The sequence below is a fragment of the Doryrhamphus excisus genome, linkage group LG15, assembly GCF_037039965.1.
Source record: "Doryrhamphus excisus strain RoL-2023G ecotype Guam linkage group LG15, RoL_Dexc_Guam_v1.1, whole genome shotgun sequence".
In the NCBI taxonomy this organism is placed as follows: Eukaryota; Metazoa; Chordata; class Actinopteri; order Syngnathiformes; family Syngnathidae; genus Doryrhamphus; species Doryrhamphus excisus.
This window is the reverse complement of record NC_136371.1, coordinates 9,743,109-9,770,108: the sequence shown is the minus strand read 5'-3', so window position 1 is coordinate 9,770,108 and position 27,000 is coordinate 9,743,109. Positions and strand designations below refer to the sequence as shown.

At 45.2% G+C, this 27,000-nt stretch overlaps 2 protein-coding genes across 2 annotated transcripts; one reads left to right on the top strand and one right to left on the bottom strand.

The window, feature by feature from the left end:
- Positions 1-1,606: 1,606 nt before the first annotated feature.
- On the top strand, positions 1,607-16,502 carry LOC131104222 (radixin-like). The gene is made up of 15 exons (XM_058051185.2): positions 1,607-1,823; positions 2,851-2,941; positions 8,277-8,360; positions 8,477-8,572; positions 8,670-8,792; positions 9,880-10,031; positions 10,108-10,191; positions 10,364-10,510; positions 11,310-11,406; positions 11,496-11,659; positions 12,287-12,417; positions 12,529-12,689; positions 12,772-12,864; positions 12,943-13,179; positions 14,541-16,502. The coding sequence occupies exons 2-15, from the start codon at positions 2,930-2,932 to the stop codon at positions 14,703-14,705; spliced, it is 1,746 nt and encodes a 581-aa protein (XP_057907168.1). The 5' UTR covers positions 1,607-1,823; positions 2,851-2,929; the 3' UTR covers positions 14,706-16,502.
- On the bottom strand, positions 16,051-26,611 carry LOC131104221 (putative ribonuclease ZC3H12C). Its single transcript, XM_058051182.2, has 8 exons — positions 26,367-26,611; positions 26,140-26,252; positions 25,992-26,058; positions 19,354-20,171; positions 19,147-19,286; positions 18,803-19,037; positions 18,574-18,680; positions 16,051-18,501 (listed from the first exon to the last, which is right to left on the bottom strand). The coding sequence occupies exons 4-8, from the start codon at positions 20,100-20,102 to the stop codon at positions 17,021-17,023; spliced, it is 2,712 nt and encodes a 903-aa protein (XP_057907165.2). The 5' UTR covers positions 20,103-20,171; positions 25,992-26,058; positions 26,140-26,252; positions 26,367-26,611; the 3' UTR covers positions 16,051-17,020.
- Positions 26,612-27,000: the final 389 nt, after the last annotated feature.

The following is a 27,000-nucleotide window of genomic DNA, read 5'->3' as shown; positions in this document are numbered from 1 at the left end:
GCCTTGTTGGCATGCTAGCATGTTTGGTATTTTCATGGGTAGACTCAATTATAAACACTTACCACTATCATACAAGGTGGTAACATATTCATGTCAGCATTACTAGCATCATTTTTAGCCATTTTTATAGGACACCACTATGGGATGTGTTAGCATGCTAAAGTTAGCATGTTGACATGCTAACATATTATTATACGAACATTTTTTGCATGTTCAGGAGTAAGCACTTATACACTTAGCTCTGGTATATTAGGTGTTAGCATGCTAAAGTTAACATGTTAGCATAGTTGGCATTATTTAAGTAATTCAAATTTTTCCATGTTCTGTTTTCATGGTCAAGGGAATCTAAATATGTATGTAGATAAAATAAACGTAGGACTGATATTTATGGTGTAAATCACAATATGGAGGGAACTATGTTGTTATTTGCTACGCTGACATGCATGACTCTACTCCTGTTAGGCTGCTGACCCTGTGGCTTGACCTTGGATAAACAGAAATTTGGATGTTATTAAGACATAATTATGACTTACCTATCTCATAATTATGACTTTTTATCTGATAATTTTGGTCACAGTCTACAATAAGGTACACAAAATTACTGTACCTAATGAGGAACGAACCTACCTAACCCTACTCATTAGTTCCTCATTAGTTCTTCATTAGTTCCTCAGTAACTACTGTTTTTATTTGTACCTTATTGTTAAAGTGAGACCATAATTGATGGCTTTTATGATTATGACTTTTTATCGCAAGTATGCCAAGTATGACTTTCGGTCAGAATTATGACATTTTTGTCTCATAATTATGACTTTCCTACCTCATAATTGTGACTTTTCATCTCATAATTATGAATTTAAGTAGGGCTAATCCTAATTAGAATTTGTTATCTCATAATTTTGCCTTTTAATCTCACAATTTGGACTTTCTTATTTCATAATTATGACTTTTTTATCTCATAGTTATGACTTTAAATACGACAAATCCTAATCAGAACTTTTTATCTCATAATTATGACTTTCTTATCTCATAATTATGACTTTCAGTGGCGCAAACGGTCTTCCATAACAGCATGCACACCCGTCGCAAGAATTTACTGGAGAAAAAAATACTGACATCTAGTGGGGGAAAATATAGCTACAGGAAGGAACAAGACTCAACAAGTGTTTGTCAGCTGTGGGTACATTTATTGGCGTTGTACATTTATTTGACACAATGGCACTGGAAAGCTTTTATTTCACTGTGGTGTCAGAACCAGTTAGGAGACATTAAAGATTTAAAGGTGCTGCGTTTTAATACGACAATTTGTGCGTCACCGCATTTACTGGATGGCAAGCAGGCTACATGCTCTTGGGAAAAATCCCTACATGAAAGCTCATTTGTAGTTCCACAAATACTTCCGCACATACCTGTATGTTGTGGGGAATTAATCTCTTACTAAATAAGTCCATGTGTAGGCGATCTATCTCTCAGTATGTAACTGTGTATTTTATTACAGTTTTATAACTTTGTGTCAAATTGCATCTCTCATCCCACATTTTGTTTTGGAACCATACTCAGAAGGGTTTGCTTTGGGCTTTTATTTTCTCAATGCTGCTACCGGAAGTCGTAATAGTTTATTCCGGTGAGCAACACTCTCAAATCGCCTTATGGTTGTTAGACATCAACGCTTTTTGTATGTCTGTGGGAATTTGCTTCTGTTAACGCACGAAGAGCTACAGAGACGGATTCGCCACGGGTTGTTTTATCCCCACCAAGTGTAATTCGGCACGCCAAAAGACGCCAGGCTTTATTATCAGCCGAGAGAGATACTTTTTCCCCTGGTGAGTTGCCTCTCCCTAAACGATGAGCAACTCAAGTTTGATGCAATAGCGAATGTCCTCGTGTTCGATGTCTTACAAGCCGTTAGACGTGTATTTTTTGCGTGAGCTGTAAACTGGAAGCTAACGCTGTTTTATTTAAATACCGAATCTGCTCTATTTGTCGATATATTCGTCCCTTATTCGGTTTCAAAATGACGCTCGGGTGGCTGACATGTTTTTTTTTAAACTTCACGTGCATGCGCGGCTACCATTAGGCTTGTCCCGTTATTTAGACGACACCAACTAGCCAGTAAAATGGTAGCCTTTCATGCCTTCAGTGATGAACTGTACATTTTGAAGGAATAACCCTGACGTCAACTAACCTTTTAGGTTGTCACAAAGATATACGCTGTACAAAAAAAACTTATTCAGTGAGTTTGCATCATGTTTTCGCCATGTCATCCTGTTTAAGCAACATAACTGCCTCAGGCGTTTTGAGGTGTCGTCTACTGTTTGGGTAAATCATGGCTACTCTACTGTGGAACACAACCATGGGAGGCACACACGTACTGAATGCTTACGAGCTACAAGTGGGCATGTCCCAGGAGCTAAAAGCCACCAGCCCTCAGCTACTAAAACATTTTCCCATCCTCGCGGTGTCTTTTAAAGGTAGTGAATGCACTATGACGAATCCTCTGTTGAACACATGAACGTAGTAGATGCGAATTTTGACAAATTCCACCGTGTTTCTGAGTTAATTATAAACCTCTGAGTGGTGCACCACAGCACTGGATAATATTTCACAGCCAATCATAGCAATATTCATTCAAAAACAGAATGACAGCAGTTGAATTGGATGCTTTTTGTTCTTGACCCCATCTTTAATCTTGTGGGGAGAAGTGCAAAAGTTTAAAATTAGGTATAAAGCTAATTGTAGCTCAGCCACTAAACAAATCCAGTGCTGTCATGTACATAAAGCGGTTTTAGTGTGGTTATTTTGTTGTTGTCGGTACCTGATTAAATGTCCTGTGTTTCATCCCTTTTTTAGGTCCTGTGATCGAGGTGCTGTAGCTGACCCTTGACAGACATTTCTCAGCTGCTTGGTTTTAGGAGGAGAGGACGCAAAGATGCCCAAACCGGTAAGAGGTTGATGAAAAGGAGCATGGCAATTGTACACCTGTTTTGCAGCACATAGATGCGGTGTAGTAACCGAACTAACAAATCATGTGGTGCTTAATTTCTGTGTTAAATTAATGCAGACTCAACCACATGCAACAAAAGGTTGACGGTGACAGCACAGCATGTCACAATAATGCTCCAAGCAATAATCCCGTTGTGAAATGTATGGACTGTGGATGGGAATTGCAGCTCCCTTGTTGTTGTTACTTTCCAGCTACTTACAGTGAATCAACGCAGCAATATCCAAACATTACACAACTAAATATAAATGTAATTGGAGTCGCCAAATAACCTGGCATGCATATTTTTTGGAATGTGGGAGGAAACCGGAATACCCTGAGAAAACCCACACACACTCACAAGAAGAACATGCAAACTCCACACAAAGATGCCAGAGCGGGGAATCAAACCCAGGTCTCCTAGCTGTGTGGCCTGCACGCTAACCACTCGTTCACCGTGGAGCCAGGTTAAGTAACAGGGAAAAAAAACGGCTGTAAGAGCACTTAGAGTACTGTAATAGCTTGTTGTCCAATTTGCCTGTGTCGCTGCTGTGATAATTAAGATAATTTGTTGTGGATTTAATTTGAGTTGGCGTAATGGTTAGCATGTTGGCCAAACAGTCTGGGTTCGGATTTTTGTTTGGGTATCTCAGTGTGGAGTTTGCGTGTTCTCCCCATGCGTCCTTCTGGTACTCCGGCTTCATCTATGGATGTTAGGTTAATTGGAGATTATCCATAGGAATGAATGTGAATGGTTGTAGTCCAGGGTGTACTTGGCCTCTTGACCATAGCCAGCTGGGATAGGCTCCATTTTAGTGGCATATAAGTGGATGAATTCTTTCTTGGGATAAAATGTTTATCTTTTTTGTTTTTAAAGTATTGAAGACAGCTGGGATAGGCTCCAGCACGCCTGTGACCCTCGTGAGGATAAGCGGTAGAAAATGAATGACTGAATGATTCAGACCGTAAGGTGTGTGATTGGTTGTCTCTCAGTGCATCATTTCCATAGGTATACGACTCGTTCAGATTTGCAAACTGATTTCGTTTGAACATTTACAATAAAATTCACTGTTACCCCCACTTTTCTTCAGTCGCCATTGATAAATGGTCCACAATTATGGTTGCTCAGTGAGTGGACTCTCTGGAAAACACTGCCCCTCGTGTTTTAGCCATCCTGACCCTTTAAAAAGTTAATAATGATGTCAGAACGGGCAGCTTGGGTGACTACAGAATAAGCAGAGACGTTGTGCAGTTACTTTATTCACAAAATGTTATTTAGTATAAACATGTGCACGAATGGTATCTCAAGTAGATGTCCATGTGTGACCAAGGCAGCTGCAGCTTTTTCAAGCTTTTGCCAGTTTCCCACTGGTCAGGCGGTATGCGTCTGTTTGACCATACTACACAAGTAGCTGCATACAGTACAAAGCCTGTGGGCTACATGTAAGAAGGACAACAGGCCTGTGTGGTAGTTCTTATTAGTTAGTGAGCAATGTACATTTGAGCATGGTGGGAAGTGTCCGCTAGATCTGTAAAGCTGTTCTCGCTCCCCTAAGGCCTCTTCCAAGTAAATGGCTAGTGTGTGAAGTGAAATGCAACTGCAACACTGCTGCCATTGTCTGTTAAAGGGTGAAGGGAATACCAGAGTCCCTGGATGTGTATGGCATTAAAACCAAATGTGTTAGTTATGGTCTTTTCATGACTTGTCTGAATGGTCACATGGCTTCATTCAAGGATAGCAGGTGTTCATATTCATTTTTACATAATTGTCAAATAAATGTTCACATTTAGCTGTGCCCTTGTAACAGTACTACTGACCGTGTCTGCCGTGTTAATCCACCCCCATTTTATTACGGAAACAATTGGAGTAGGCCATGTAACTTAAATTTAAAACCCCCAAAAAGCATATGGCTTCCAAGTAACTCATCTGAAACCGTTTTCTGGTAGTGTGACAATCGGTGAGCGCACCCCACAGGAAGAGAGACCTGACTTCCTGTTTGCTGAAGAGGGCTTGCAATGTAGTTTGGGGTTTAGCATATGTCAACATCCTGTCGTGTCGTCAGTTCTGCAACAGTGTCATGAGTGGGTTTGGTTGGGTCAGGAAAGGGAGAGGTTTAAAATTAAATAGTGTGCTCTTGTTGTCAGAATTTTTTTTTCGGGGGAATTTTAACCACCGTGTGATGAGAAAGAAGGCGTTTCAATAATACATTATGTGTTCGACCCCTCACCTCATGTACAGCACAAAGCAATGTCTGTCAAGTTTTTATTTCCTCCTTGTTATCCCTGTAAAATCAACGGAAGCTGTTCAGATACCGCCTGTCATTCACAGCACCCCCTCCCCCCCTTCTGTTTTTCTACGTAGCTGCGATTCCTCTTTTGGCTCTTACAAACCCTTCCATTCTGGCTGGCCTTGCTCAGCGGGGGGGTTAATCAGGGGGACAGACAGCTGCTTTAAGCCCAGCAGGTTAGATTAGCAGCTCTACTGATTGAATTGGGTGTGTGTGTCTCAGGCCTCCCTTAGCAAAGCTCCCCTAAACTGCTTACAGAAACAAAACAGCTGCACATTTAACTAGGGGTCTGTCTGGGTAACAATCCATCTTTACTACTGAAATGGAAAGGGGGGGGCGGGGGTCTCAATAGCACTCAATGATGGATGAATGAAAAGAGTTGAGCATTCACACAACTATGACATTCAGCCAAAGTTTAGCATCATGATGTCATCATGTCATTTGCATAGTTGGCCTAAATGCTGGCTGGTACAATCTATTGTGATGCACATTGCAGCCTCTTGCTGTGATGGCGCACATGACAATATATTATTTGGTGTATACATTTGAATATAACCAACAGAAAACTGGTTACAAAGTGTTCCTCCTTTGCCGGCTGACACAGGCGGTATTGGAATGAGTCAGTTCTGGTTTTCGGTGCTTGCCACTCACATCATTCTTGTACTTGCTGTGTGTAGTTGTTATATTAACCTTTCCCTAGACCCTTATTCATCTGCTTGCTAATGTCTTTTTCATAGCTCGTTGCTCTCTGCTGTAATCCTCCAGCCATAATATGATGAGATTTGAAAGAAATGTAGTTTAGGTGACGAAGCGGCTCAGCGCTGTGAAGGACGTACTTTAGCCGCGTTGTCACAGCTTGTCAAATTTAAATCTCTTTCCTATGCCAAATTATATTGTTTCTATCACATTGCTTTTATCTGATGATATTGTGGACCTTGTGGACACTTATAAGAGACAACAAAGAGTTAGCACCCGTTACTCAGTGTTAGCTGTTGGCAGTAGTGTTACGATCCCATCTACTGGACTGAGTTGTAACAACACTGCATTTCCAACACTTGCATATACACTTCCTGGATTTTTTGGGGGGCAACGTTGTGTGTGTGGAATATGCCATTTAAGTTAAGTTTAATGGGGGGTAACGTTCCATCAGAGTGACACATCCAGCAAGCGAGCACATCCTTGCTAGCACCCCATCTTTCCCCACTGGATGGAACAAAGACTGAATAACAACAAGCAGCTCACCCCGTTCATTTTGTGATAAAACCAATGCGTCTAGGTTTGGACAGATGTAAAGAGTGAAACCTCTTGTCATCCAGCGACACAGAGGTGGGAAAACATAGCGACTTAGGTTTTATTTAACGTGCAGGCCTACCAGTGAGGCCGTGCAAATGGTGCCAAAGCTTGAAAAAAGCTTGGAAAAGAAGCAAAAATCTGTGGCGGTCAGTTTTTATCTGTGACGTCCCATCTGCACAGACATAAATGGGGGAACTCATTCATCAGTTGCAACTTTTCCAGTCAGTTTGTGGTGACACCAGACGGTGTGATGTCAGCACAGGCTCAGTTGTCACTATTTGATTAGCTGCGTCAGTCTCTTGGCATGTTGTTGTACACCCTCCCCGCCCCCACCACCCCATCCTTCTCCGCAGGGCAGGAGAGGATTAACTGACCGTCTGGTCCACACAGGAGTCCTCCTCACTGTACTCTGGGTGACTGTGTTTTGGCTGTTGGCTCTTTCACGGTGCAATGCTGGTGGCTGACGGGCCTCAAACAAACAGAGAAAAAGGGAAATTCAAGGCCCTGTCACCTGGAAACCTTGGCTTGGCATTATGTTCTCTATAATGAAAAGTCAATGAGGCAGTTCCTCATGAAACTAACACTGTAGCTTAAGTCAGCGGCCCATGAACATGTTGTTATGCTGGTGTGGGGAGGGCTACATTTCAAAAGGAATTTGAGAAACTGTTCCAGTAGATTTACATTTCTCTGCCTGGAGATATGTGATGGAATGACTTGTTTATGAGTTATTGACAGATAAGATTCTAAAGTCATTTCAGAAGTGGTAGTTTTTATTTTTGAGACAAAGTAATGAAATAAGTAGCATTTCACAGTGTATTCATTCATATTTAAATGAATGTTTGCCACTGCAAAAATGGTCAGCAATGAAATGTCTATTTTCCTTCTGTTTATTCTTTGGCAAATGTACTTGTCTATACTGGCATGTCTGCACTGCCTAATTGTGTGATTGTGTGTTAATGTAATCCTTCTTGTTAGAATATGATTTTTGTGTTTTAATATTTTGACTTTAATCTCATAAAATTAGCAGTTTTTTCTGATTTATGTTTTTTTGTGTCATTTTCCAACCATTTTAACTTTCTTATTATGACTTGGAAATCCACAATAATTGTAACTTGTTTTGTTTCTCTTAATGTCCTGAACAAGATATTTTGACTGCTACTAAATGTCATTTTTCTCCTCAGGATATTACATTATTCTTGTGAAATTACAGCTTATATATTTTTTATCCATCCATATTCTATACCGCTTGTCCTCATTGGGTTCATTAGTTGCTTTTTTTGTGTGTGTGTGCGTGCGTGTAATGGCGGAAGTCCCAATTGTCAGAGGTCAGCACTTTTCTCCCTATGCTATCAGCTGCTCTTGTTTGCGCTGCCAACACTGCTCATAAGCCAAGAATAGCCAATGACTTTATTCCCTTGCCTGACCTATGAAAGGTGGGCTCTGCTCTGCTTAGTTTACGTAACTCTGTTGAAGGACGTAGACACATTCCGTGCATTCAACAGACATTCCATTCTTCTCTGTGGAACATTTTTAGGAATATTGTCCCTGACCTGAGGAAAGAACATATTGTGTTTCTAGTGTGTGCATGTCCTGTACTGCAATCTCGTCGATGTTTTGTGACTGATGGAATCCAACAATATGTGCAAACACTCGGTTACCATTTGAGCTAATATGAGAGAAAAAGTATAAACGTTGTGGGGGAATGTGTGTTTTAGATCAATGTTCGTGTGACCACCATGGATGCAGAGCTGGAGTTTGCCATTCAGCCCAACACCACTGGAAAACAGCTTTTTGATCAGGTCAGAAAATGAATTCTTTGTTCTAGAGTGCATCCTGTTTAAGCAGTCTACAGTCCAGATTCATGTGAGCCTCGGCGTGTGAGCAGTTGTGATAATTCTTTCACTATTTTCATCAGGTTGTGAAGACAGTGGGCTTGAGGGAAGTCTGGTTCTTTGGCCTTCAATATGTGGACAGCAAGGGCTACATAACTTGGCTCAAACTCAATAAAAAGGTCAACGTCTCTCAATGTTGTTGTGATGCTCCACCAAATTTTTACCAGGCCTGTCATCTCCACACAGTCATATCTGGGTGTTGTTTCTGTTGTCTAGGTGACACAGCAAGACGTAAAGAAAGAGAACCCACTGCAGTTTAAGTTCAGAGCCAAGTTCTTTCCCGAGGATGTTTCAGAGGAGCTCATCCAGGAGATAACCCAAAGACTCTTCTTCCTTCAGGTGAGTAGCCACCTGCTAATGTCAGAGTCTTGGATCAATGGAACAGCGGACTTCATTCCGGGCCTCAAAAACAAAAACAAGATGCTAGTGTCACTTTGAAATCGTAATTATGCTTTCAGCATAAAATCAGTTCTATCAGTTCTGATCGAGCGGCATGGCTCAGGTGGTGGATTGGTCGTCTCCCAACCTGAAGGTTGCGGTTTCGATCCTCCGTCCTCCCGTGATCATGTCGAATTATCCTTGGGCAAGATCCTGAACCCACAGTTGCTCCAATAGGTAAATGTGCTAACATTAAAGTGCTTTGAGTACCCTGGAGGTGGAAAACTGCTATGCAAGTGAAAGACCATTTACCATTCTGGTTGATTATTTAGTGTGGAATTGTTCAAATTGACACTCAACAAATGTTCCCAGGTCTGACTAAATTTGAGCACTTGACGCAGACAACCAATCCACCTCACAGCATGTTCATTGAACAGGTGCGCCTGAGGCTGGCCACAATAAAAGGACACTATAAAACATGCAGTCAGTTTCTACTTCACCAATTGCAACACACGTTCTTTGCAAAGAGTTGATCAGGTTGTTGATTGTGGCATGTGGAATGTCGGTCCACTCCCCTTCAATGGTTGTGTGAACTTGTTGGATATTGGCAGGAATTGGAACACATGCTAGCTATGCAAGAACTGTAATGTTTTCAGCTTCCAGGAATTGTGTACAGTTACTGGAAACATGGGGCTATGATAAAGCTGCACATTTTGGAGTGGACTTTTATTGTGACACAATAGAGACTCACTTCTGCAGTCATCATGCGGTCTTATGAGCATCTTGATTTGTGGATTGATTACCAGGGGACAGCATGGCTCCGTTGGTAGAGTCGTAGTCTCCCAACATGAAGGCCGCTGGTTCGATCCTCTGTCCTTGGGCCGGATACTAACCACTGATGCTGCCTTATCTGCAGGCAAATGTGGTAACAGCGTCAAAGCGCTACAGAAGTGAAACCGTAATTGTGAGAAATAGGCTGTTTTATGTCCAAGACAAAGTTCAATGTTCCGTTTTCCATTCACTGTCATTTCTCCTTTTCTCATTTCAGGTGAAAGAGGCCATCCTGAACGATGAGAACTACTGCCCCCCGGAAACAGCCGTGTTACTTGCCTCATACGCAGTGCAGGCCAAATATGGAGACTACATGAAGGATGTTCACAAGCCCGGATACCTCACTCACGACCGACTGCTGCCTCAGAGGTCCCCCATATGTTTTGACTATGTCCTTCAGTATGGTTTGCGTTCCATCAGCTGATGTTTTTTTGTGTGCACGCAGAGTGCTGGAGCAGCACAAACTAACCAAGGAGCAGTGGGAGGACAGGATCCAGACATGGCATGAGGAACACAGAGGAATTCTCAGGTGCGTCAGCGAGATAAAAGAGCATGCGTGGCTTGGACTTGTTGTGTCATGTACAACAAAGTAGGTGTACGTGTGTGTGCACTTTATTGTTGTTGTGAGCCAAAACATGTTTTTAGAGTGTTGGCCCACTTCCACTGGAATGTGTGATTTTCAGACTATTTCTCCTCTCCAGGGAGGACTCCATGATGGAGTACTTAAAAATTGCCCAGGACTTGGAGATGTACGGGGTCAACTACTTTGAAATCAAAAACAAGAAAAGCACCCAGCTGTGGCTGGGCGTGGATGCGCTCGGTCTTAACATCTACGAGCACGAAGACAAGTGAGTGATGCATTAGAATCCATTTGAATGCTTTAGTTGTATTATTATTAAATGACTACAGTGTTTCCCACAGAGCTGCAGTCTATTTGTGGGTGGTGACCTGGAGGGTTAGGTCTGGATTATGTCTAATGGGCATCATTGGCCGTGTCATTTTTTTTAAGGATTAAAGTTTATGCCCTTTCACCATATATTTACTAGTGATTTTTGTTGAATTTTATTTCTATGGGGCTGTACGGTGATGAGTGGTTAGCACGCAGGCCACACATCTAGGAGACCCGAGTTCAATTCCACCCACTGAGTTTCCATGTTCTCCTCATGTGTGGGTTTTCTCCGGGTACTCTGGTTTCCTCCCACGTTCCAAAAAACATGCTTGGTTAATTGGCGACTCCAAATTGTCCATAGGTATGAATGTGAGTGTGAATGGTTGTTTGTCTATATGTGTGCCCTGTGATCGGCTGGCCAGTCCAGGGTGTACTCCGCCTCCAGCACGCCCACGACCCTCGTGAGGATGAGCAGTAGAAAATGAATGAATGAATGAATTATTGTATTTATACGGTGGCCCATTAAACATTTTTAAACATATTTCACTGGGAAGACAAAGTGTTACCAAATGAACTATTGCTATTATGACTCTCGCTTGTCAAACGCTGCACAGCCGTGCAAGAAAGTTTCGGTGCACACCAACACCTAATGGGCCAAATCTATTGATAAATGAATGTATGGGAAACACTGTGATGTTTAGTAAGTCAAGTTATATGACGACAACATCCTACATATGTTGTGCATCCTTTACTTGCAGGTTGACTCCAAAGATTGGCTTCCCCTGGAGTGAAATTCGAAACATCTCCTTCAATGACAAGAAGTTTGTCATCAAACCCATTGACAAGAAAGCACCAGTGAGTATCTTAGTAAGACATCCAATGAGCAAAGAGAGCAATTAGCACATTCACAGACGGTAAGCAGTCAGCATCTCCCCACTATGCAGGACTTTGTGTTTTACGCTCCGCGACTGCGCATCAACAAGCGCATCTTGGCCTTGTGTATGGGGAACCATGAGCTCTACATGAGGAGGAGAAAGCCCGACACCATCGAGGTGCAGCAGATGAAGGCCCAGGCCCGGGAGGAGAAGCACCAGAAGCAGATGGAAAGGTACACAATCACTTCCTGTTTGAATGTGGACATGTAGAAGCAGGGGTGTCCTGATACCATTTTTTCACTGTTTGGTAGTGTGGACTAGTAGGCATAAGCAGAGTGAAATGTTTCAACAGACATGGCCCGGCTCCTTTCTCTTTCAGCCAATGTGAAAGTGTCTCACCAATGTTCCAAACAGCCGTTGCGTTGAAAAACTCCCTCTTCAAATGCACGATGAGACTGGTCGTATTAAACTTCCCAAGTTCTGTGCCACCACGGGAAACTTAAACTCTGCTGCAATGGTTTTCTTGGACTTAAAAAAAAAAACACTGCCACACTGCTGACATCACTCAGACTCTTTGCTAAGCACGGTAGCGCAAGCTAGCACACATTGTTTCCTGATGTGGTTCAGCATGATGATTGGAAGGGTTGGCATGGCATCCGAGTGCCAATATATGTTCTTCTCCAGTAGAAGGAAGTGTCCTCAGATATATGGTTGAACATAAATAGATATTTAAGACGTTTTAGTTGACAAATTTCCGTCATTGCTTGTCATTTAGGGATGATGGTGGGTCCTGCAGTCAAACCAGTAAAGAACCAGTTCTCACCTAAGCAATCAATCTGTCATATTCTGTCATGTGTCAGGGCCCAACTGGAGAACGAGAAAAAGAGGCGAGAGGCTGCAGAGAAGGAGAAAGAGAAGATTGAACGCGAGAAAGAAGAACTCGGGCAGAGGCTGAAACAAATTGAAGAGCAGACCATGAAAGCCCAAAAAGGTATGGTTTCTTTGGTGACGATGTGATCACATGATTGGCATCCACTGGCCCATTGCAACACATTGGGATGCCGTGTTAAGAAATAAACAATGCAATGATTTGCAAATGCAGAGCTGGAGGAGCAGACTCGCCTGGCCTTGGAGTTGGAGCAAGAGAGGAAGAAAGCTCAGATGGAGGCCGAGAGGTTGGAGAAGGACAGACAAGCAGCTGAGGAGGCCAAAGGCGAGCTGGCCAAACAGGCCGCAGACCAGCAGAAGAACCAAGAACAATTGGTGGGTGTCTCTCCAAGACCCCTTTTGCATTGTGTGTAAATGGGCACGGCCACACCTTTTTTTTCCCTTTTTAACATTTCAGGCTGCTGAACTTGCTGAATTCACAGCCAAGATTGCTCTTCTGGAAGATGCCAAGAAGAAAAAAGAAGACGAGGCCACAGAATGGCAGCATAAGGTGCAGCAACCCTCCCACGGTCCACACTTCCACCAACGCTGACTGTGTGGCCTGACTTGCTCTGATTCTCCTTCCAAGGCTCTGTCCGCCCAGGAGGACCTGGAGAGGACCAAAGAGGAGCTGAAGACCGCCATAACCACAGTGCCAGCCCCTCTGGGTGGCCACGGTGAAAGCGACCATGACGAGCAGGACGAGAACCACGCCGAGGCGAGCGCCGAGCTTTCCAACGAGGGTGTCAGCCACCTGGACCTGCGCAGCGAGGAGGCTCGCATCACCGAAGCCCAGAAGAACGAACGGGTCAAGAAACAACTCCAGGTATGGTTGAGTCCACAACACGTCGACTAACTCGACGACTGTTACTACCTCCGCCAAGCACAGCGCCGTTCATCTGTTTGCATTCAAAATATGACACTTATATAAACACTTACCACTATCGTGCTGGGTGTTAGCATGCTATCATTACCATGTTAGCATTGCCAGCATGCATAATACTTTGAGCCATTGTCACGGATAGGCACCACTATCATGCTAGATGTTAAATGCTATCATTAATGCGTTAGCATTGCACCATTTTCACGAATAGGCACTTATATAAACACTTACCATTATCATGCTAGGTGTTACTATCATTATATTAGCATTGCTACCATGCAAATATTAGCATGTTATCATTTTAGTCATTTTCATTGATGAACACTTACTACGGTCATTACCATGTTAGCATTGGGCCATTTTCATGGATAAACACTTATACAAACAATTAGCACTATCATGCTAGGTGTTACCATACTACCATTACCTTGTTAGCATTGCTTCCATTCAAATATTAGCATAATATCATTTTTAGCCATTTTCATGGATGGACACTTACATAAAACGTTCCAGTATCATGCTGGGTGTTAGCATGTTATCATTACAATGTTGACATTGATAGCATGCCAATATTAGCATAATATAATTGTATCAATTTTCATGGATGGACACTTACATAACACTTTCCACGATGATGCTGGGTGTTAGCATGTTATCATTACCATGTTGACATTGCTAGCATGTCAATATTAGCATAATATAATTGTATCAATTTTCATGGATGGACAACACTTTCCACGATCATGCTTAGTGTTAGCATGTTATCATTACCAGGTTAACATTGCTCGCATGCAAATATTAGCATAATATAATTTTATCAATTTCATAGATGGATACTTGTATAAACACTTCCCAAGATCATGCTGGGGGTTAGCATGTTATCATTACCATGTTAACATTGCTAGCATGCAAATATTTTTAGACATTTTCATGGATAGACACTTATATAAACATTTAGCACTATCATTGCCATGTTAGCATTTCTAGCATGCAGATATTAGCATATCATTTTTCGTCATTTTCATGGATAGATACCGATATAAACACTTACCACTATTATGCTGGGTGTTAGCATGATAACATTAGCATACCTATGTATGACCTAGCATGAGGAATAATAGGATAGGCTACGCTTTGCATGCAAATGGAAGAATCCAAATAAAAATATACACAAATGGAGGAATAGCACGTCAGCAATTCTTCATATGTCTCTCACCAAAGTCACATAAATGCAAGCATGGCTTACTTTCATTTTGCAATTATGCTTTCATCCAAAATGACCTTTTCTTTCTTGTGTCCGTCAGACTTTAAGTTCCGAGTTGGCCTACGCCAGGGACGAAACCAAGAAGACCCAGAACGACGTCCTGCACGCCGAGAATGTGAGAGCGGGTCGAGACAAGTACAAAACGCTGCGTCAAATCCGGCAGGGCAACACGAAGCAGCGCATCGATGAGTTCGAATCCATGTGAAAAAGACCTCTGCTCGCCCCCGCCCCCCCTTCTCGTTCACTCCGATCCACCCGTCCCCCCTCCAACCCTACCATCTATCTTGTCAGCCTGCCAAAGTGGTGCTCCTCATGCCCTGCTTAAGAATTGGGGATATGTGTGTGTGCCAGAGATCCAATCCAGTACGCGTGACAGCATCACACTACTGACAACAACATGGATTCTTTTCATCTCAGTATGTCTGCCCTCTTTTTGCTTTTACCTTCTTCCGTTTTTGTTTCAATCATTTTAGCGTTTGTTTTTAGCCACCTCTCAAAGTCTGAGGCTCCACCAAGGACTAGACCCCCACAGAGAGCAGGATTGGAAGGGGGGGCATGTAGATGATACAAAAAACTGATGTTTAACTTCAAAAGGGTTCTGCAGTATATCCGTTCAAACTGGATTTTTGTGTTTGTTTTACTTCATTTCACATTGTATTGGGGAGGGGGGGGGGGGATACCCGACCCGACCCGACCCAACCCGTCACCTGTCAGGTGTGAATGGATGAATGTAGCAAAGGTGACAAAGGGAAAGTACGTTAGGCACTGAGCCCTCGGCTGGGAAGTGTGATGTCTCACGGAGCCTTGGTGTAGATGCATCACGTTGCAACCGGCCGCGGAGCTCCTGAACATCAGTCTACCTCTTTGCCGTGCCCCGCTCCCCCCTTTTCAAAAACGAGGTGGCCTTAGTGTTCAGCTGCATTTTAGAGACGTACGGAATACGCAACGTGGTCTGAGGTGGGCTTGACGACTGCATTGGCAAGCAACTCCCATTTCACGTCATCAATTCAAGTGGATCGTCGTCTTTGCACGTTTCCAACGAACCCACTCTAACTTTTTCTCTTAACAGTCCCAACAACGCTTCCATGCTGGTATTTAACTCTACTTGACAGCTGGTGCAGGTCCTGGGCTTTTTAAAGCTCTTTGCCTGGCCTCTCTGTGTAACATGTTTGCCAACGGCAGGTACACATGCTCATGTGCTTTTCAGTTGCGTTCCCAAAGACTAAAACCAGCCCGTGACCGTTTTCGTTGTTTAAAAAAAGTTGGCTTTTCAATTTTCTTAAGTCTCGCCCCGCCCCATGACGCCAACCTGTGTGATGATGATGATGATGATCTGGCACCAGCTGTCACAGTGCTGTTGTTTATTTGAGTCAATATGTTTATGTTAGAGGATTCTTTATGAAAATATGGTTTGCTGGATCACCAATAAAAAAAAAAAACATTTCCGTTTATGCCGTAGCTTTTGTTTTCACGACCCCTAAATATTAAAGACATTATAGTAGTTTTTAAACCGGAAAACTTTTCCAATGTGGGCCATACAAATACTAATACTCAATTCCACACATTAGACCTCTTAGCAGTTCTCTTTAATGAACAATCACAGTTACAGTTGCAATAATAAAGTTATTGTTAGTTATTGGAGTGAACCTTCAATGCTGCAATACACAAGTGCACAAATAAAAAGGCGCGGAAACATGCACAACAGTTAGCTGAACATAGTTCAGAGTATTGGATGTGTCGTAAGCACGATGCCATGTAGTGGCATTACTTTGGGCCCACGCTCGGGGGCCACGCTGACACACGGTGCCAGCAGGCCAGAGCGAAGGCGCTTCTTTGTTACATTATTGATTTTGGATTGGCTTCTTTTCCGCTTTGAAAAGCAGCCTCGGAATCGGTGCTCTCTTTGCGAGAAAGACCCGACCAACTGCTGATCACGGCTCAACATGGACTGCGGAAAAGAAGCCTTGAACCCAAACGCCCAAAGCAGTTCTCTTCCCTACATAACTGCTTCTGTCCGCCATAGCTCATGAGTTGGAACTTTACTACATTAAGAGTGTGCGATACACATGGAGTGACAAGTCAACATACTGTATGACATCAGCGACTCATTTCCTGATACAATTTGTATCAAATAGGGCTCATCGTGGATTCTTCTGGAATCCGCTACAGACAACAGCAATTAAATATATTTACACTACATACACTTAGAGGAGATATTCTGTCTGTAGCACATTCCAGTCAACCCAACAGATCAAAATCAGCGTGTACATGTATAGGTATACACCATGTACTGTATACATAGAGCGAAAGAGGGATGTCCCTTACTAAAACTAAGGTACACACCACAGGGTAGGCCCATCGCCACGGCGACCATTTGGGCCACAACACTTGTCATCTCCAACAAGACCACACATTCTCATCAGTGGGCAAAAATCCCAAACAACAAACACACAAGATGGATTTTGGTGACCAATGACGGCGCAGTTGAAACAGGGCCGATTCTGTGCCGATGCAATGGTCTTAGTAGCCCGTCTGAGCTTTCTCTGCCAGGATGGCGGCGGCAAGCTGCTGAGGGTCTGTGACGTGGGGGCTTCTCGCCATCACTCGGCTCACAAGCTCCGAGGGGAAGATGTTGCAAAGGTTGGTGTACGCTTTCTCCCTGGCTTCCCCGTAGCGGCTGTGGGTGGGCGACTCCGGCAGCGATGACTGTGCCAGGTGGGGAGGGTGAGGCGGGTGGCTTAAATAGTGCATGGGGTGAGACGAGTGTGGTGGTGTGTAGGCATTTTGTGGCCACTGAGGTGGGTGCCATGACGCCTGGCAGGTGTCCGACAAGCTCTGATAGGCGCCTGGTCCGTACCGAGGTGGCGGCGGCGGCGGCGGCGGCGGCGGCTCGCTGTAATACGCATCCCAGGCGGGCAGAGCTTTCAGCCGGTGGTGGTGGTGGTGATGGTGGTGGGGGGGTGCGTAAAGATGCTCATAAAGACGAGAGTCTGATGCACTCTCTGCCCTGGTGGGGGCCAGGCAGCGGCCAATAGGAGAGCCGGGGGGGTTGGCCGGGGTCACCGTGTGGTAGTCACCTGGGCAGCTGGATCGAGCAGCAAGCGGCTGGTGCTGGAAATGAAGAGGTAACGGATACAGAGGTCGCTTGGGGACGGCGTCGGAAGCCTGATCGTGAGACCAGCTTGGAGTCCGCGTGGCGCCGGCGTGGTAGCTGTGTGCGCCTGTGTTAGTCACATGACTGTGCGGAACATTTGTGTAATCGCTCGAATGAAAGCTGCAAAGTTCGTGGCTTGACGCGGCCTGGCGGAAATATGGCCGGCCGTGTGGGCTGGCGTAATGGCCGCCGTCGTCCGCTAAGGCGTCCTGGGGGCAAGCGTGACACGGCCGCTCGCCGTACGAGTCGCAACTGCTGCCGCAACTTGTGCTGCTTTCACTGCCGCATTCCGAGCCGGCCGAACCCATGGACCCCAGCCGCAGGTCGCCTTCGTTGGAAAAGCGAGCGTCTGGGCTCCTCCTGGATGAGATGCGGAGGCCGCTGTAGGCGTGTGCGACTGAGTAGTAGTTCAGGTCCGGGGACTCACAGTGGGGGTAAAGGTCGTGGCCGGGGGCTGGAGGGACACAGTGAGGCGTGCTCGCTCGAGATTGTTGGTCTTGGCCCCCTGGGGCTGGGGCTGGGGATGCGGTCGTTGCACCGCTGTGATTGGCACACATGTTGGTCTTCTGGCTTTCCGTCCTCCCCTTGGCGGACAGCTTCTCCTCTGCGTCACTGTACGACAGCGCTCGCACACCAGGATCCGACTGTCGCTTCACTACGCCTTTCTTCGCCTCGATGCTACCAACCGGCACGCTGTGGCTCTTCACTAGCCCGGAGTCCCCTTGGGTCTTGGCGGAGACGCAGGTCTTGGCGCTGGCTCGCAGCTCGTCGGCCACAGCCCGCTGGGGCTGAGCGCCTCTCTCTGGGTGGTAGTACTTACACTTGTGGCCGTATGTGCACTTTTTACCTGGAAACGCAAACACAGTGGCGTCAAGCGCCACGCCTCGAATGAGACAACATGGTGGACGTGTGGGCTCACCATACGGGCAAGGCTGCTTCTTCTGTTCTGGCACCACCGCTCTTTTCCTCAAGAAATTGTCCAGGCTGGGACCGTGTCGGCCGAGAGGGTCGTCTGGCGGCATGAATCTGACAGGAGTAGTTAAATATTGCATATATTACGGCTAAGGAATGAATATTTCAGGGTAATTAGCAGTTTTATTAACCAAGTACTTCAAGTACGAGTACAGCCCTCGTCCCCGCTGACCTACTTGTCATTGACGAAGGAGTACATGAGCAATCGCTCATCGATGAACTTCTTCCACTCGGGTTTCTCGTTGGCGAGGTCTCTGTAGTTGTCGTTGGATACGATGATGCCGTCCGATTCGTAAGCAAGCTTGACGATGAAGCGGTCGTCGTAACAAACCACACGGCGGCCTTGGACACGGCGTGAAGGCGTGAACACGAGGATCTTGTCCTTCTCCAGGCGCCGCAAGATCTCTTGATCTGGGGTGGAAGACGACGGCGCTGACATGAGTACAGCGCCTCTGACTGATGTTAGCATTAGCGCTTTGCTAATGGGGGCGACTAAAGCGGGCGCCAAATCAGACCTGACCTGTTATCGGTGCATCCGGCCGGGATTGCTCCTTCCTCCACGCTGGAACAAAAACTGTGACATCATGGTGGCCACGTTCTAAAAACCAGTCAACCGCCAGTTGGATGCCCTGGCAGGAGAACACCTCCTTGTTGCCGTGGCTACAGGACGGAAGCATCATAATAAGATTATGACGGTTTGAGCACAAAGACTGTTAGCCACGCTCACCTCATGGCTACGTTACTGCCGTCCACCACGATGGGCCGCAGGTTGTCCTGATCGCACAGCGACTCTGGCGGACACGGCGAGTCCAATCTCTGACCTGTCTGCAGGTCGGTGGAACTGTAAGAGGAACAGGATGATGAAGATGTTGAGGTGCAGGCCGATGACGCCACTGACTGCTCGCCATCCGAAGAGCCGCGCTTGACCAGCTCTCCCAGGATGTCGTTGATGAGAGTCTGTGGCCCCAGCTTGGACAACACCAGCCGCACCGTCTCCTCGGAGTAGCCTAGCTTTAGCGCAAAATCCAGTTTGGCCCGATACTCCTTGTCCACAGCCGTGGGGGACGGATCGGACGCAGAGGGGTTGGACTCTTGAGAGAACTTGTGGTCTTGTTCGAGCTCTGATGACTGAAGCTGAGGCGGGGGCTCGGGAGGCCCTTCGGTCCCCAAGTCCACACACTGAGTGCGGCACAGCGGCTGGTGGCTGCTCTTGCTGTGTGCTGCGGGGCTCTCTGCCCCGTTCGGGCTGAGGTCAGCAGTAAGAGTGAGGCAGGAAGACGCCTGTGGTTCTCCCTCTGCATCAGAACCTTCCTGGGGGGTTGGGGCGGCGCTGCGGTCGCTCTCCCCCTGCTCCTCCATGGCAGGAGGCCCGTCGGGGCTGCCAGCCTGCCGCTCAGCACCAACTACATGGAGATACTCAAGCCCCAGGTGGAGGATGCATCCTTCTCCTGTCTCCTCATGGTTCTTCTGGCCCATGGAGCTGTCTCGGACATCCGTCACGTGGGGCTGATCGCAGCCGTCTCACAAAGATGGACTCATCTGTGCCTGAACGAGAAGTAGAAGATGTTGAAATTGACTTGCTGGAAACGTTCACCTCATCATTACTACAGTTAGAGTGTAAGTATAGTGTATATACTTAGAGTGTAAGTATATATATATATATATATATATATATATATGTTGTTATGGACTTGCGTTCACAACAGATGCAACAGCTAATGACACAAAACCAGAACCTAACTGGTCCCATCGTGCTGTCTGACATAGTTTATAGTTTCTATTGGCGCTGGCCATCGGACGTCTGATGAAGCTCAAACAGACCAGAGCCGATCAGGCCTCTCGACCTAATTAATGGACTCCCGCTTCTTTTTTGGGGGTGCGAGGGGGGACAGGGAGGGGGGAAGCCATGCCATAACGTATTAATCCACGCACGGTGAACTCTTCATAAAAAAAGGAGACTCCAAGCCGTTAACACTGGAGCACACAGAAGCCATGGTCCATATGCTTCTACAGGGGGGTGGGGGTCGGGGGTGGGGCACACGGATAGGATTGGAGCTTTAGATTTGTGCAAATTACAGAAGCATTACAGAGCTTGACATACCAATACGTGCACTAAGGGTGTGGAAAATAATCGATATTAATCGATGCATCGATGCGCATGTGCGTGATGCGAGTGCATCGGCTCATTGACTGGGTATGGATGCAATTGACGGGTGAAATCTAGATTCATCACGATGCGTTTGTGGGTATCGGTAAAATACACTGCAAGTGCCGTTTTATTAATATTAAATCTTACCCCATATGCTGTTCCCCAGGCGCATTGAATGCACCATCATTCGCGTCTTGTATTGAATACGGACGGAAGCCGCGAGACACATACTACCACTACTAATAAAACAAGGAACAAAGAAGTTTCTATATTTAATGCACCCACAATGTATAAATTGCATTTTTGGACGTTTTTGATTGCTTCTGGGGCCTCTGTTGAGTGTGTGTGAGGTTTCCTCTGTTTTTCCCCCCAGAAAAGTGCATTAGAAGCAAGTTGACAAAAACGACATACGACATCCCTTACAATTTTTGTCAAAAATCACCACCCTCAAAAACTGCCATTTCCGGCCTTTTTTGGATGTGTCTAAGGCCCCTGTTGGGTGTGTGTGAGGTTTCCCCTTTTATTGGCAAGAAAAGTGCATTAGAAGCAAGTTAAAAAAAAAAAACAACACACTAACTAACACCTTATGATTTTTGTCAAAAATCACTGCCGTCAAAAACCACCATTTTCTGCCATTTTTGGGTGCTTCGTAGGTCCCCGTTGAGCGTGTGTGAGGTTTCTTCAGTTTTTACCCAGAAAAGTGCATTAGCAGCAAGTTGAAAAAACACAAAAAAACGACATACTAACCCCTTATGATTTTTGTCAAAAATCACCGCTCTCCAACATTGGCATTTTCTGCCGTTTTTAGGTGCTTCTGGGGCCCCTGTTGAGTGTGTGTGAGGTTTCTTCAGTTTTTGGGGGGCTAGAAAAGTGCATTAGAAGCAAGTAAAAAAAATAAAAATAAGAAAAACAATGTACTAACTAACCCCTTATGATTTTTGTCAAAAATCACCGCCCTCAAAAAACGCCATTTTCTGCCGTTTTTGAGCCCACAAAAAACAACATACTAACCCCTTATGATGTTTTCCCCTTTTTTTATAACCAGAAAAGTACGTTAGAAGCAAGTTGAAAAACACACAAAAGAACGACCCTTATGATTTTTGTAAAAAATCACCGCCCTCAAATATTGGCATCATTTTATGCCATTTTTGTGTGCTTCTGGGGCCCCTGCTGAGTGTGTGTGAGGTTTCCCCTGTTTTTGACCAGAAAAGTGCATTAGAAGCAAGTGTAAAAAAAACTCACAAAACGACTGCTATTGTAATTGCATAGCCGATGTTAAAGTGTGCAGGAATGTTGTTTTTGAGTCGTTGCTTTTTTAAGATGGCAAAAAGAATTTGCAAGAAGTGGTGCATCGTAAAAAAAATAAATAAATAAACAACACTTTTTTTTTTTTACTGCCAAGTGCCAAAAAGGAATAAAGCCAAATCCTTTTTGTGGTACCATACTGAATTCCATTTTTTTTTCTTTGCATCATGATGGATTGCATCATATCGCAAGAAATTGGATCGCATTGATTTGAACTAAATGATTGTCGCATCATATCACATCGTGAATAGGGTGAATCGTATCGTATCGCCAGAAAATTCCATGTATCATTAAAGTATGGTATCGCTGGCAGTGCATCGAGATGTGTATGGAATCGTCCTCAGTGCTGAGATTGCCACCCCTAATGTGCACCAGGCGAGAAGAAGACCTTTAAAAAGGAAAGTGTGTCCGTCAAAAGGTCATGTGGAGGCAACAGGGAGAAACAAGCCAGTGGTGGGGGCTGAGGGAGGGATCGAGATTAGCGGAGGGGAAGACGGTGCATTTTTTGAAAAAAAAGGGGCTACCTAGCAACGTGGCCAAGCTACTGTTACTAAGATACAGCTGTTGAAAGAATCCCCTCCCCTCCCTACACACACATACACACACACCTCAAAGCACCCAGACAGGGAAGAGAATTCAGTCAGGGGTTAGAGGAGGGGCCTCCATGTGTCTTGCTGAAACACCATCGCACCACACAAGACAGCAACAGTCCATTAGGTACACAAACACAACATTAAGAGATCCAGGAATACACAGGAGTGTGACAAATCACATCTAACTAACTTTGGACCAACTCCTCTTTGCAGAATTGTTGACATTCAGCCACAGCATCTTTTTTAAGGTCATGCCACAGCATCTCAATAGGATTCAGGTCAGGACTTTGACGAGGCCACTCCAAAGTCTTTATTTTGTTTTTCTTCAGCATTTCTAAGGTGGAATTGCTGGTGTGTTTTGGATCGTTGTCCTTTTTATGCTTGACAATGCTTCATTTTGGCAAAAGATATGTATTTGCTTCAATATGCTTTTTTTTTACTAATAAAAAGTTGTAGTTGACCATAAACAACTACTAATCACAGCAGACTTTGTGTGAAAATAAAGTTACACACATGCACACCCAGTGTGTTCAGTACAAATGTGAAAATAGTTCATAGTTAACAGTGTTGTATTCATAAGTACATTATTATTTTAATGTAAAAACAACCCCTTTTTGTGTTGTTGATGTTGGTATAGTTGGTTTTTTTTTACATGTGATGCTTGAAATTAATTTTTTCACAAAAAGCGCATTTTTTTTCCCTTTTATAGTTGAAAAACGATATATTCCTTTTTACTTTTTGGTCCCCTAATACTCTGAAGGGTAGTCAGTTAAAGGGGCTGCTAAGGATTAAGTTAAAGAATAGTATTGGGTTGTTCAAACATGACAATGCAAAGAAAAAAGTTAATAATTTTGTGTTTGGACCATTTTTCATTTTCTGCAAATAAATAACTTAACAATATTAGTATTTGGAATTTGTGAGTGATGTTTTAGGTTGTTCTTTGCTTCTGAAAAAGATACTACAATCATTTTGCAGGGGTCTCTTGGCTTTTTCCTGAGTTGTATATCCAGTACTTGGTTCAAACATGCACATCATGCAATCATTTCATCTGCATAGCAAATGCTGATCTATTCCCGCCATCTGAACCGCTTTGTCACTCAAGTGTCAACTCCTCCTGCCACAACCCCACATTTGAAACACAACTAATGACGCCATCCACTGGCCCGCCATGTTCAGGGTGGCCAACGGTGCATCTTTCAAATGGAAACAAGTCATGAATATGTAACACGCCGCTTGCTGTCTGGGGAGCTTTGTGGGCGGCGGTTGAGAGTGACGGGAGATGGCGTGGTGGGGGAGCTGGTGGGGTGGCATGGGGACAGACTGGGGGGGGGGGGGGGGGGGGAGATAACGATGACGCTCCTGGGGGGTTTCCCCCAACTGACACCAACTCTCCCCAGCCGGTAGAATGAGAGCAGACTCAGCAACCAAATACAACAACTTCATCAGAAACAGGCCACAACTCGGGTACAATTTGGGCAGGTGCATAGACTACACTCTTGGACCACAGCGTCACACCTCAGAGCAGCATTAAGAACATCATTTCACTCCACTATCACTCTGCCAACATGGAGCCTTGCACAGGAAGGAAGCTTGTGTATTTCTAAAGACCTCTTTAGTACTTCATAGTCGCTTACCGGATCTTCAGTGCATCAACAAAAACCATCAGCAAAAAGCTTCAGCCTAGCTTCCACATATCTCGGCTCAGAAAAACGAGGATCAGCCAGCACCTCCAGGCTCCGAATGGGACTGTTGCAGCTCCGTGTTCCCCCGTACAGGAGCGACTTGGACAATGAGAAGCCGAACAGATGGAGCAACAATGTCAGCCATTCCCTTGTTGAGAGCGCTTGCGTCTCCACCAATCATGGGGAAGTGTGTCACAATGAGGCGCGGAGACAGCAGCAGCAGGAGGAGGAGGGGAAGACCCGCGACACACGGTTTCCCCAAGGCACGCGTACTCAATACACACACACACACACAGGGCTGAAAGGACGTCCCCTGTGTGGCCGATGAATCAACGAGGGACGGTGGCTGCACAATAGAGGCACACAATGGAAGGCCGGCGAGGGGCAGCTGTAGGGTGAGGGTTGCTGCTTTTACGGCCCCAGGCAGGGGTGGTGAACACCTGGCCACAGAGCGCCACAGTCGCGCTCCGTTCTTTGTCTGGTGGGGGTGGGTGGGGGCTGAAGCAGAAAGAAAGGAATAGAAAAAAAGAATACTCCAAAGGAAAAGAGGAGCGTGTGGCCTGGCTCAAAGGGAGAAAGGAAAGGCTAAGTGTGCGTAGAGGGGTCGGGGGTGACGGACATCCAAGTTTTATGTGAGGAGCCACCTCCTCATTGTTGGCGGCACACTTCAAGCAGATGACTCGGAAGCACAAATCTCTGGCTTTTTTTTGTCTAAGCGGATTTCAATGATGTCAACAAGACACTGGCTGTGAAATGACAACATGGGATGTGCAATAGTACTCGTAATAGTACTCGGACTGGTCGCCAGCCAATCACAGGCCACATATCAACAACCAACCTTTCACACTCACATTCATACCTATGGACAATTAACCTAACGTTGCAGAAATTATGTTTTCATTTGCTTGAGGGAAGAGCTGCGCCAATATCAGCATCGGTATTGAAGTGCTGGGCAATATTGCTACTGCATATCGGATATCGATAAGACAGCCAACATAATTATGAGACAATACAAGAATTAGCTTAATACCTGAGTCATCAATATTCTGGAACCACATGGCAGGAAGACAGGAAGTTGCTAAATATTGAATTAGAGAGGTCAAGCACGCAGGGGAAGCAGCAGCTGCTGAGGTGAGAGTGCGCCTGCCTGCTGGGATCAGCGGGACTTGACAGCTGATCGGGATCAGAAACACACTCCTGGCATCAGCTGACCCACTGGACACCATCTGCTGCCAACGGCAGGTGTGTGTCTGTTTACAGTGGGGACGGGGGGAGGGGGGGACCTGCTGACCTCGCCTGAGGATGTAGTCGGACAGCGGAAGGAATACTTTGAGGAACCTTCTCAGTCCCACTGACATACATTCCATAGAGGAAGCAGAGTCAGAGGATATGTACGTGGACAGTTCCGTCACTGTGGAACTTTACAAAAATAGCTGTGTCAAACATGCAGCATCACACTCAAATAGACCTGCGGCTACAACTGTTGCCATAATTGAATAAAGGGTGTGACTATTTGTTTTCATTTGTGTCACCGTGGGGGGGTTGTGTTGAAGTTAGGTGCATTCCCAGCAGCTGTTTTTCCACAGAGATATACTTTGTAACAACTGCAAAGAAAAGTAAGGAAGGAAATACACACCACAGCGTCCCGCAGCAATCCCAACTTGCTCAAAGGGTCCTCTGGAGCACCAGCAGCCCTGCAGATGCTGCAAAACATTGGACAGCAACATGACTGACGAGACAACAAGAAGCAAGCCGCCCTCAAAAACAAACAAAAGTGCAGCTACCTCGCCGTTAAAATAACATTCCCACCCACAGGAGAAGAGGCGAAGAAAAGAATGCAACGTCCCCCTGTTAAGGGCGACACCGTGGCGCTTCTGCTGGGAGTGTGCGCAGGTGCCTGCAAAAAAAAAAAAAAAACCCGTCACGACCTCCCTGCAGCTTCTCCACAAGGCAGCCTGGCACCTCTTTAGCATGCTAGGCTAAAGACACAAAGGTGTGTGCATAGACTTACCCGTTAAGCTTTTCGATTCGCCTCCGTGTCACACCAACAAATGTTGCTGTCACTTTATCGTGGCGACGCAAAACATCCGGCTGGTTTGCAGCGTGACCCCGCCTGACTGAGTCAAGTTGATATGATGACGACGCGACTGGCTTTCTGGCTACATTTCAAAATAAAGTACATGACTCATTACTCTACGAGTTAAACGATGTTACTAAACAACACTGACCTAAATATACTTTATTAAGATGACGTACCGTAAATGGAGGACTTTGTCGTATAGTAGACGCTCGGTTGGCATATTCTGCGGCGTTGTATTTCTCCCTCGAGCGGAAACGACATTTGTATAAAGAGCGACGGCGATCTTCTTCGTTGGTTAAATGGCGGGTTGCAACTGTGACTTGAAAAGAGCATACCGCCATCCTCTGTATGTAACATTGAATACACTGAACATGGAATATATTTCATATTTCAATTGGAATTATTTCCTTCATATTAATGTACTCTCGTAAAATTGCAGCTTTTGTTCATTTAATATTTTGACTTGATTCTCATAAAATCCCAACTGTATTTTTTTTATCAAAGATATTACACAATGTTCACACAGAGAACGAGCACAAAGTCGCAACTCAAAAACCAAATTACA

Excerpts from the sequence above, each read along its gene's own strand:
- LOC131104222 (XM_058051185.2), top strand. Across the intron at positions 10,032-10,107 it reads GACCGACTGCTGCCTCAGAG|AGTGCTGGAGCAGCACAAAC; the intron begins GTCCCCCATATG and ends GTGTGCACGCAG. Across the intron at positions 12,418-12,528 it reads GACCATGAAAGCCCAAAAAG|AGCTGGAGGAGCAGACTCGC; the intron begins GTATGGTTTCTT and ends TTGCAAATGCAG.
- LOC131104221 (XM_058051182.2), bottom strand. The coding sequence starts at position 20,102 with ATGGGCCAGAAGAACCATGAGGAGACAGGAGAAGGATGCATCCTCCAC. Across the intron at positions 18,681-18,802 it reads TACTCCTTCGTCAATGACAA|ATTCATGCCGCCAGACGACC; the intron begins GTAGGTCAGCGG and ends TACTCCTGTCAG. Across the intron at positions 18,502-18,573 it reads GAAGCAGCCTTGCCCGTATG|GTAAAAAGTGCACATACGGC; the intron begins GTGAGCCCACAC and ends TTGCGTTTCCAG.